The sequence below is a fragment of the Dermacentor albipictus genome, chromosome 1 (assembly GCF_038994185.2).
Source record: "Dermacentor albipictus isolate Rhodes 1998 colony chromosome 1, USDA_Dalb.pri_finalv2, whole genome shotgun sequence".
Lineage (NCBI taxonomy): Eukaryota > Metazoa > Arthropoda > Arachnida > Ixodida > Ixodidae > Dermacentor > Dermacentor albipictus.
The window spans coordinates 84,119,972-84,132,221 of NC_091821.1; the positions used below are offsets into that span (position 1 = coordinate 84,119,972).

Below are 12,250 nucleotides of genomic sequence, written 5' to 3' on the forward strand. Positions count from 1 at the left end.
GTTGTTTGAGCCTAGAACGATTTGTGGAAAATGCTACCATGCCCAGTTATTCGCTGACCTTATAAACCAAAGATTACAAACCACTGTTTCTGAACCACAGAGTGGTGACACCAATTAAATAAGAGATGACGTTGTTGTGTTTCATGGTGTCGTCGCATTTGCTATGGGTGCTCGCTCTTTCATATAATGATAGCCAATCCTCAACGACATTGTTGAGATGGCAGAATCTCGCTGACGTAAGGCACCAGTCCAAACAAGGGCTGGCGAAACCGGTGTGGGGGTCTGGCTGGCGTCGTCAGGCATCACAGGTAGCAGAACTTGACGGCGCAATTCCAGGGTGGGCGAAAAGCACAACACCTCCACCAAATATAAGGCAAGCGAATTACTGGGCGCATCAGCAGCGTTTTCACAAAACGGTCTAGGCTCAAACGCCGCGAGCTCTGCTCCCGGCAGAGTGGCTGCAGCGCACGGCAGTCGGCTTCTCCTGCAGTGCATACATACACAATTATCCATCTGTTTTGTGCCGCACTGCACATTTTCGGCGAACAGAAAGGCAGAACAAAAAACTACATACTACGAGCGTGCACACCGTTTCTTTTATCTTTCTTCTACATTACCTTTCCTCGAGGGTATAAGGTGTCAAACGGGGTGCCCGGTTTTTCTTTCACTCACTCTTTACTCTGTATAATCGCTACTTTTGGTAGCATCACAGGGTTCCTGCGACACCGGCCTCCATCCGGATCTATCGAAGCGGACGGTAAGACGTGCGGCGTATCTGCGCTTACTGGAAACACTATGATAATGCGACGCACAGGTATTGTTGTTTCGCGCTTCCTGGCACGTGCAATACACGTGCCAGGAAGTTGCCAGGAATCACGTGCAATGCAAGTTAGCCGAGAGTGACCTCTTCTACTGAACCCAATCCCTCTTTCTGCTTTCGTTTGCATTCGTTTTGCCATTATACTTCGGCTTTGCGGCTGTATTACATTGCTATATTCGCCATTCCTTGCCATTTACAAGCAATCCACAGGACTTGAGATGAAGATTAATATAGTAAGTTATAGTAAAGCTCGTATTTCGTTATTACGTCACTGTTAACGTATACATTCTAAAACGAGGGACTCCATGGTGCGTTTATTGTGCCAGTATTTTCTGGGTCTAATCTTGATATGTCGGATTTCATGCCAGGCTGCACGTCACCGATTACCGCAGGTAAGTGTTTTTCTGCCTATGACAAAGACTGCTTCTTATTTACTTCCTTTCAACGTCCAGAAGAGGCGGACATGTAAACGCACTTAGGAGTCTTCATAAGTGCTGCCCAGACGTTTACATTTTGCACTCTTTCTCCCAACATCTGCGGCATTTTTCACGCATGAATTGCTTCTAGCGTTCAGAACGCCGAAGGAAAACCGGAAGTGCACCGTCAGGTGAGAGCAGTTGGATGAAAGCCCAGCTGAAGTGTACGCGTGGCAGCATTGTACATCAGTGGCGTGCACACATCCGTGACAGTGATAAGTTGAAAATCGCGAAAGTTTTACCAGAAAGTGCTGCGCTCGGCTTTCAGCCGTCAGTAGTTACGCTGGTGAAGCTTACAACAGCGTTGCAGTTTTTTTCTGTTAAGGCTATGGTTTTGCTAGTGGGCAGGACCCAAAAGATCCAGGAAACTCAGAAAACTAGTCAATCACGACTGCGGGAAACGAAGCGAAGTGAAATCCGGGAGACTTAATACTGTAAATGGTATTTTCATTTCAGCAAGATCACTTTACAAAACAACTTTAACTGAGCGCACGTGGGGCGTTTACTTCTAGCGTACCGCTCAGACGCGTGTATCCTATATAAAAGTTTGCACACAGCCACTCAGCGGGGACGCGATAATGCGCTATGTGCACAACGCTTATGCTGGCACGCCAAAACAGAACGTAGCCCCTCGCTCGGCGAGCTCAGCTGCCTGGCCGACGGAACAGTACGTTACGCTGTTATGGCTGGGTTTGTTTGTCGTTTTGCAGCCACGCTAGCCACGTGTCAATCGTGTTTTTGAGATAAAAGCTTATCGGATGTAGAAAATGAGCGTACTTTTTGCAGCGCCTCAGCGCTTCAGATGTGGGCGAAGAGGACCCTATAGGCCACGCGCGGTAAAAATTGTCTACTGTTGCACCAACCGCATGGATTAGGATTTTTACTTCTGTCAAAAAGATTTAACAACGAAGTTATTGCGACGATCCTTGCCGAACTGGGATCTGCTATCATAAATGACAGCTCACGGATTTTAGTGACATAAAACTGAGTGGTCTCGCTTAATTCTGAATGGAGCTAATTCCAATGTACCTAACTTCCAACTTGGATATTGCGATATCGTGTTCCACTTCCGCATATTCTGACACTCTAAAATGCCTACTGCGAGCTCGATCAGGCGCGCTCACGGTGGACATTAAGGTGGCAGCTGTGCCTGTAAGAACGGTAGTCGGCTGAAGATAAATAGCTCTTATGAGCGAGAAACTTTTCCTAACGATTAAGCTAATAATAACACTTCAATATGGAGGCAGGCGCGTAACATGTGCTTTCCTAACAAATTCGTGTTGCGAGTAGAGGTAATAAATATTTGAAGAAAATTTTATCAGTAATGTAGGGCTGTTGCCATTGGTCGATGAATACGTTACTGCGATAGCAGTTAAGAGCTGGAAACTGGGTTTGCTATGCATCTCCGTCCCTCCTTTCGGTTATGTTGCCGACGACGACCTTTGTCAGTGTCAAGTAGTCGTCGTCACCTTTGATCAGGCCACTTCCTCATCCTCAGCTGTGCACACGCCACAGTACCAAAAAAAAACAAAATTTTACAAATTATGTTCACTGGGATTCGAGCTCATGGGACTGAGAACCTGCAGTTGGGAGTCCGACGCGCTAACCAGTGCACTGTTGTGCAAGTTTCGCCCTTAGCAATAATTGTGGCTGCTACCCCCCAGCGACCACACACAGACTCGGGGTGCAAAGGCTCAGTTTGTAAATATATTTCGGAGGCCACAACCGGCAAATATTTGTGCTACTATAGAGAATTTAGAGCGCAAGAAAGACACTGGACGAAGAAGAGGAATTTCTTTGTGCAGAATCTTTGCGCCATTCTAAATTTTATAATAATGCAATACCAACTAGCACACCTATCCATACTATCGCATGGTATCTTGTGCGTTGCAAGTCCGGAGCCGTAGTAGTCGCTGAACTCCGAAATTTTTTTTTGCTTTCTTGTGTTTTCTTTTCTTTTCTTTTTTTTTGCTCTTTGAAACAGACGTGATAACAATTTTGTCACGAAGGTACGTTCATGAACGACCATCAAGAGAAACGTAGTCATCTATCCTGTTACAGAAAATTAAATGAAATTGAGTCGCTGAGCTGGCTAATAGAGAAAGGCAAGAAAACTGTTCATGTATGCGAGCGCTTGAATGGAGCATTCGGCGAAACGGGCCTGCTACAGATCGTAAACTCTGGAAAAGTAGCTTCATTGTTTGTAGCGAGGACGAGTGGGCACAACGAGTAGGCAAGCGCATTTTGTTCCGTCAGTAGTCGATTGTCTCACCTAGCTATAGTGGCAACGAGCTGCCTGACGGAGAGATTACCATTGTGGACAGTGGCAGATAAGACAGCCTGTAGTGGAATCACATCCGCAAACTCCGCGGGCATTTCTATCGTCCTTTCACGTCAGGACGAGAGGGATCTTCCATCTACTCCTAGCTGCAGGGGACCCGACACCGTTGTTAGATGTGGGACAGCACAGATAGGAGTGCCGCAGTGGTAGCTAGAATGAGAGACAGAAAAAAAAAAGAGGAGCTTAGGAAAGATGAACTAGCTAACCAAAGGTTGGCAGACGAGTGCTCAACAGATACGACTGAAAATTACTGAAGTCTCCGTGAGCTCAAGGTAAATGTCGTAATTTTAAGTGACGAAGAAATAAACAGAAGGCGGATGGCTTAGAAGCATAGCGGTTGCTAGCTCTCGTACATCCACTGCACGTACACGAGCGTTTTTACATTCCGCCTCGACCGGAATGTAAGAGGAAGACGACGACGACGAACGTGCCAGTAGGCGGCGAAGACCGGCTCCCGCTTCTGAAAATGATTTCGGTGATTTAATTTGAGCCCAGTTCGACTATTTTAGTGCCAACGGACTCTTTAAGTTGTGGCGATCCCGTAGACACCCGACTCTTGAAGGTGGGTGGCCTTCTTGCGATTTTATCGGCCTTTTCCGTCCAGGCTACGCCGCTGCGACGCTAACCCTTGCCGCGCTTGTGTTAGCGCGGCGAAGTGCTGCTGCGGCGCCAGCTCTTCTCGTCAGTGTCTGCCGTGATGGAATGCGAAGTGGAAGGGGAGCTTCTGACTCCCGAGGAATTTTCCAAGGATCTCGGATGGCAAACAGTTGCTGCCAGGCGCTCCGGAGCCAAATCAGCGCCCGCCAAGCGAGTTGGTGCCATTTCTACCGGCGCTAAGCCAAATGACAACGCGACCGCAAAGGGTCACCGAGACCGCAGCAGCGCTAAAGCCAAAATTATTCGGGGTGGAAGGATGCCTCCGTTGCCCAAAGAAGACGCGAAGATCATCGTCAGGCCGAAGGGAGGTCTGAACATCAGCAAGGTGGGGGCGACAGTTGTGGCCGAGGCCATATGGAACGCAGTCGGTTTCGACCTGGCGAAGCGGGACTCGGACACGATGTGCCCGAATTTCCAACAAAATACCATGGTCATCAGCACCCCCAGCAGAGAAAATGCGACCCCCTACGTCAGGGTCGAGTGCATCGCTGTTGGCGGCCAGCAGCACGAGGTGAATGCGTACGAGGCAGCGCCCAACTCTACGTGCAAAGGCGTCATCCGCGGCATCGCACCGAGTGAAGGCCCGGAGGAGCTCGATCGCAAGATTGTCAACTCGAAGAACCCACTGGCCTTGGGAGCCAAACGAATCAAGAGCACGGGCACCGTGGTTGTGGTTTTCGACGGATACAAGGTGCCAAACTACGTGTCGTACGGTGGCACACTTGTCAGGTGTGCATTATATAGGAAGCAAGTGGAGGTGTGCTACGCCTGTGGCCGCCTCGGGCATCGAGCGGACGTCTGCCCCTCGCCGGACGAAACTATGTGCAGGGGATGCGGCATCGCCAACCCGGACGAACAACACAAGTGTGACCCCAAATGCAGGCTGTGCGGAGGCCGACACTTCACCGCTGCCAAGGAATGCAAGCAGAGGTACCAGACGCCGTACCTCGTCAGACGCAGGCGCGGGGACCGATCCCGAGCCAATAGAAGCAAGTCTCCGGCCCTCGCCATGGGCGAGCGACAACTACCGGCCGCCGCCGGTCGCTCCGCGGCTCGCGGGAGCTCTAGATCCAGGAGCCCCTCTCCGCCTTCCGGACGCCGTTCCAGGTCCAGGGGAAGATCCAGGTCCAGGGCCAGATCTATGTCCAGGGGCAGATCCGGAAGCCGCTCCAGGAGCCGCTCTGTCTCGAGAGCCCGGTATGGGTCCAGTGCCGGCCAGCAGAGGAAGAGAAAGTCGACGCTATCGTGGGCAGATATGGTTGCTGGCGGCGCCCACGCGAGATCCTACCGGGGCCCACGCGACCCGCTTCCAGAGCAATCCAGGGACGCCGAGGTAGCGCGCCTTATGAAGGAAAACGCGGACTTAAAAGAAATGATCAGAAAGATGGCTAGTGAAATGACAGAGATTAAGAAATTGGTAATCAGTCAGAGTGCTACATCCAACGCGTCGGCGCCGACCGCCACAGAAGCACCAGTTCCGGTCTGCGACTCGGCCGGCGCCGCCAAGCGTAGGGCAGTTTCCAGTAAGGACGATTCAGACTCGCAAACTTATGAGATCAAAGGCATGCTGGCTACGCTCACTAAGAGTGTGCAGCAGTTACAACAAGGCTTAGCACAGGTGCAAGTCGCCCTTGGAGACCCGAGGAGAGGCCTAGGCGCGCTGGCCGATCGCATGGACGCCCTCGAGCGTCTGGTGATCCCGAATAATAATACGTCCGTAACTCCGATGCAGGTTGTTGTTCCGAACGCGTCGGGGACTCAGATCAGGGCTGCGAGCACATCGGCTCGTCAGAGTGGGGGGAACTTCTTGCGTGCACCTGTGCTTACAGCGGGTACCCCGGACACTTTATCTAATCATGGATAGTTCCAAAAAGGAGTTCAAAATTTGGCAATGGAACTGCAGGGGGTACTCCAATAAGAGGGCTCCTTTGCAGCAATATTTAAGATCGCTACCTAACAAACCACAAGTAATAGCATTACAGGAAACCCTCGTCTCTGCCGCATCCCTCTCTGGTTATCGTGCCGTCTCCGTGCAGGGCGAAGGTCGGGGAGTGTGCACGTTAATTGACAGGAGGCTTACACACTTGTCTCACGACCTGAAGCTGGCGAGTTGCAAGGTCGAATACGTCATGACGGAGGTTCTGCTCAACACGAGACAACGCAACCAGCGAAGAAACAGCGTGTTTATTCTCAACATCTACAGCAATCCTAGGCACTCGCAACAGCAGTTCAAAACGATACTCAAGAAGTCCGTCGACCTGGCCGGCACCCATCCCTTGGTCGTCGTCGGAGATTTCAACGCACCGTACGGCGTGTGGGGGTACGTCTACAACACGAGCAAGGGCCGGGGTCTGTGGCAGAACGCCAACGAAATGGACCTCACGCTCATCACGGACAAGGCGTTCCCCACCCGAATCGGCAACTCGGTGAGCCGGGACACCACCCCCGATCTGGCGTTCGTGAAGAACGTCGAGGGAGCCGAGTGGAGCAACACCGCAATAAATTTTGGTAGCGACCATTATGTGCTCGAGACCCGCTTCGAAGTCACCCGAAGTAAATCCAGGGAATTCACTGTCACGGACTGGGACCTTTTTCGCAAGCTCCGCGGCAACGACAGCGCACCCGTCCCCAAAGACCTGGAAGATTGGTGCGAGCGAATCAAGAGTGACGCCGAGTCATCCACTAAGAAGATCGTCAGCGACCTGGAGGTAGAAAAGATGGACAGTAGGCTGGCCCATCTGATCGAGGCCAAGCAGGCGCTGCTTCTAAGATGGAAGGGACAAAGGTTTAACCGAAGATTGAGGAAAAAGATCTCCGAGCTTAACAAGGCCATCGAAGATCACTGTCGGACCCTCGGCAAGCAGCAATGGGACGAGGTCTGCGACTCGATAGACGGGCAGATGCGTAACGGCAAGTCCTGGGGCATGCTTAAACATCTCCTCGACGAGGGCAGCACCAGATCCAGTCAGAGACACACGCTCGCCAGAGCCCTGCACGAAGCTACCACATCCTGTTCCGGGGACGAGCTGGTTACCAAGCTCATGGAGAAATACCTTCCCATAAAGCGTGGAAACGAGGAAGACCGGTTTCCTGACTACCTCGGCCCAAGCCGTCCGGAATTGGACGAAGACTTTACCGTGGGGGAAATTAGGCAAGCCATTTTCGCGCTCAAGGGGAAGTGTGCGCCAGGTGCCGACAGAATCACCAACAAGATGCTGCGGAACCTTGACGACGGTTCGATCGCATACCTCACCGAGAAGATCAACGAAACCTGGAAAAACGGCAGCGTCCCAGAGCAATGGAAGACCGCCAACGTCGTGCTGATCCCCAAACCCGGCAAGGCTCCGAACGTGGACAACCTCCGACCGATCTCTCTCACCTCCTGCGTTGGGAAAGTGGCGGAGCATGTCGTCCTCAACAGACTAAACAGATATCTCGAGGAGAACAACATCTACACTCACAACATGATTGGCTTTCGTGCCGGCCTCTCGTCGCAGGACGCCATGAAGATGATCAAACATCAAATCATCGACGGCAGTACCAGAGACACCAGGGCCCTGCTTGGACTCGACCTCGAGAAAGCCTTTGACAACGTTCTCCACGAATACATTCTGGCCTCCGTGGCAGACCTCGAGCTGGGCCCCAGACTATATAACTACGTCCGTTCGTTCCTGACGGGGAGGAAAGCGAAGCTGCGGATCGGCGACTTTGTCTCCGACGAGGTGCTCCTGGGCCCACGGGGCACGCCGCAAGGCTCGGTCATTTCTCCTGCACTCTTCAACATCTGCATGATCGGCCTCTCGAGGAATCTCGCCCAAGTTGAAGGTATCAAACACACTATCTACGCAGACGACATCACGATCTGGTGCACCGGCGGTAGCGAAGGGCAAGTGGAAAGCGCCATGCAAGAGGCGGTAGACGTCACGGAGCAGTACCTGCTACCCACCGGACTCAGATGCTCCCCGACCAAATCTGAGCTTCTCCTTTATAGAAAAGAAAAAGGGCGCAGACCCAAGGGCTGGAAACCGGTCTCGGAAAGTGACATTCACCTGTTCACTCGGAGCGGTGACCCGATACCCAGGGTCGACACCATCAGAGTCCTGGGTATGTTTATAGAATCACGCGGCGGCAACGGCACTGCGTTACGCAAGGTAATTGCGAAAACCGACAATGCTTTTCGCCTTGTACGAAGGGTCACGAACAGACATCGTGGCCTCAAGGAGGACAACCTGCTTCGGCTCATCAACGCCTTTGTGCTGTGTCACTTCACCTACACGGTGGCCATGCACAACTGGCTCAGAGCCGAGCGGGAAAAGCTTAATGCCCTCATTAGAAAATTCTTCAAGAGAGCCCTCGGGCTGCCCGTCAGAACGCATACAGAGGACCTCCTTCGGCTCGGCATACACAACAGCATGGAGGAGATAGCCGAGGCTCAGGAACGGGCCCAGCTAACTCGGCTGTCCACCACGCCGGCCGGCAGGCGTATCCTCGAGGAGATCGGACTCGCACCAACCAAGAACTTGGCTGAAGACACCCAAATCCCCAGAGAAATAGGGGAGCAGATCGTGGTCGCCCCTTTGCCCCGCAATGTTCATCCCGTTCACAACGCAGGTCGTCGCAAGGCAAGAGCATTGAATATGCTAAAGCAAGTAAACAGGGACAAAATCGCAGCAAGCTTCGTGGACGCAGCTGCATACCGAGACGGCAAGGCTTTTGCGGTTTCCGTCGTTGACACGCTGGGCAAAGTTATCAACTGTGCTTCCGTCCGGACGACGAACCCAGAGGTGGCCGAGCAAGTGGCCATTGCACTCGCCATGCAAGACGGTCGGAGAGACAGGGTGTATAGCGATTCGAAAGCCGCCATCAGGGCATTCCAGAAAGGCCGGGTAGCCCGGCAGGTAGTTCAAATTCTGAAAGGCGCCAAACACGGCAACACCTCCATGCACTCGATCCTTTGGTTCCCTGCACACGTCGGGGCGATTGAGGGGGTTCCTCTGAACCTCAACGAGTCTGCCCACGAGGCTGCGCGTGGCTTTACCGACCGCGCTGCCCTCGGGTCGGGCGACTCTCTCCCCGGACACCGAGACGCTCCTCTCACACACAATGAAATAACTAAATTCTTCTACTTAGAGAGAAGGGTTTTCCCCCCGCCTCACTCCAAGTTAAGCAGGCCGCAGGCGGTCACACTAAGACTTCTACAAACGAACTCGTACCCAAATCCGGCGTCCCTTCATAGCATATATCCAGAGATTTATACGAATTGTTCTTGCGTGGCCTGTGGTGAGGTAGCTACGTTGCCTCATATGCTCTGGGAGTGCGGGTCGCTGGGCCCGAAGTTCACCAAGGAAGAGTGGGACGCCCTCCTGCGAAGTCCCGTCTTTGAGGATCAAATCCTGGCCGTCCAGCGCGCCCGCGATCGGGCCGGCAGACTAGATCTGTCAGTCCCGTCGTGGGATTAGCCAGGTGCGCGTTTTATCGCGCTTTGCTGGACCAAATAAAAGTTTATTCACTCACTCACTCACTCGACCGGAATGCGGCCACGCAGGCCGGGCAACAAACCCGCGACCTCGTGCTAGGCAGGCGAACGCCATAGCCACCGAGCTACCGCAGCGCGTCGCTACAGGTACTACATGTAAGCCAGTGATAGTACATTCCAAAGAAAACACGTTCACGATTGTCATTTAAACAGGGGGTATAATGGTACTAGTGCTGTCACAATGTGGTTTTGTTTGTCCGGGCACGAGCAGGAACCAAGCACGTTTACCATAGACAAAGGATGCCTATCCAGCGGGTTAAAGCTGCTGTCTTCTAGTATATATATATATATATATATATATATATATATATATATATATATATATATATATATATATATATATATATATATATATAGAGAGAGAGAGAGAGAGAGAGAGAGAGTTTTTGCTAATAGCTTCTATGTCTACGGAACTTTCTTCAATGGCCAGTATCTCGGCCACGGCGGCCGCATTTCGATGGGGGCGACATGCGAAAAGAGCTGTGTACTTAAATTTACGTGCACTTTAAAGGACCCCAGGTGGTCAAAATTTCCGGAGTTCCCCACTACGGCGTACCTCATAACCAGAAAGTGGTTTTGGCACGTAAAAGACCATAATTTTTTTTTCAAAGACCAGTACCATGGTCTCTACATGACTCCGATATCTCCTTTGCCTCATTTTGCATGACAACTTTCTCAAGCCCAAGAATGGAAATAAAATCATTTACAGCATACTCAGTAAAGATGTATTGAGAGAAACTCAACAAGGAGCGCCGTCAAGAACAAGAGAAGTCTGTACCATTACTTTGCTTAAATATAAGGAGCACGGACAGTGGTGTACACTGTTCGTTATTCTACTTCCCAGCTGAGGGCTTGTTGTCGATGTGACGGCACAAACGGAGACAAATACGACAGTTCTATAGTATAATTGTTCGCCAAATCGCACTTTCAGGAAGGCTTTCTGGAAATCCACCTGTGGTGTAAGCTGATCGTCTTTCCAACAAAAAGAGGCACCCCGGCAGGCTTGTAGTTCTACCTCCCCGCCACAGCGTAAGTGCAGGAAACTATGGGTGGAACGCTTTCACCTAAGAAGTAAGTAGCGCCTCTTCCGGCTCGATCAATCACTTATGCGAAGCTTAGCCCCCTCGGGCCCGTCGGACGCGAAGCCATGCCAGTGGCCGCTTTCCGTTGGATGCGCGAAGGCAGTGGCGGCTGTCGAGCTCCGCCCGCCGGCGACTGTCGAACGGAACAACAACGTGGTGATCCATCTGCTCACGCGGCTCGTAGAGCTGAGCTAGTTATGTTCACGGGTCGCTCGACTTGCGATCGTGTTTCAGCGTGCGTTCCCTGCGGCCTGAAAGGGTGCGCTTTGATGGCGTCTCGTGCGCTGGAGAGCAGGACACCGAGGAGTGTTTTCCTATGTCAACAAGCCTACCGGCACCCGCACAGATATGGCTTCAAAGAGAATGCTGTCGACATTGTCAACACGCCTAAGGGCAAAGCACATCCTACTACTGCGACAAACGGAAACACCAATTCGACGGGCCAGCAACTCGTATAGCACTGAGAAAACAAAACGCTCGAGGAAGTGACGACGACGACGACAAAATATAGCTTCTTCAAAATGCGCGGACGTACCGATCGGCTCGCCTCCTTTGCACGCATGCGTGTTCTGTGTCTGACGGAGGAAGTTGTGCGTACAGCACCGTTCTTTTAGAAAGGCTTCATACTTTTGCCGATGACGGTACTTTTCGTTCAGTAGAAAAAAATACAGATCAGAAGCTATAAAGAGACGGTTCTCTAACAAATGTCATCGTCCATAGTTTCGACCCATGTACCCTGATCACCAAATCCCTAGACAAAGCACAAGTAGCAGAAGCCGCTGAAGTCATCCATAGCAGGAGGCACCAGGCACCACCACCAATCTAGTGGGTACAATTGAGTGCGGCGCGGTTTGAACAGCATACTTCAGTGTATCGTGTATTTCTCTCATTGTCCGACACACGCACACACATACATGCTCGCACACACATGCACGCACGCACATATGTGCACACTCGCATGTACACACGCACACATACTCACACACTCACGCACACGCACATATTACTGAGAAGCAAATCATTTCTTTCATCAGATGTCTGAGTGCATATTAAGGTCATAGCTCGCACCATGGCTGGTGAGTAAGATCAGACTTAAAAGCGCAGCGTATTGACTCTATTCGCCGCGAAATCTAAAGAGGGGTTCATACTACCGATAGTTCTGATGAATCATCGGCGGATAAATTATTGTATGCGAATGTAAACGCACAACTGAGGATTAACCGTGATGCGAAGGTGTATTTTATACTGGGTCAAGAGCACTGGAAGCCGATATTTCTGTTAAGTCATTTCGTATTTCCGCTTCCCTAGTCCTAATAACATGTTTCACAACGCCAGTAA

The 12,250-nt window shown here is 51.5% G+C and overlaps 1 protein-coding gene and 1 long non-coding RNA gene across 3 annotated transcripts in view; one reads left to right on the forward strand and one right to left on the reverse strand.

Moving 5' to 3' along the window:
* LOC135907476 (uncharacterized) overlaps window positions 1–12,250 on the reverse strand; it is a 268,272-nt gene that overhangs the window by 189,735 nt on the left and 66,287 nt on the right. The gene's annotated exons all lie outside the window — the stretch shown is intronic.
* Window positions 996–12,250, forward strand: part of LOC139048582 (uncharacterized) — a 303,847-nt gene continuing 292,592 nt past the window's right edge. The window contains exon 1 of the mRNA XM_070523003.1: window positions 996–1,053. Coding sequence (XP_070379104.1) covers window positions 1,039–1,053 — 15 coding nt within the window. The 5' untranslated portion in view covers window positions 996–1,038. The remainder of the gene's footprint in view (window positions 1,054–12,250) is intronic.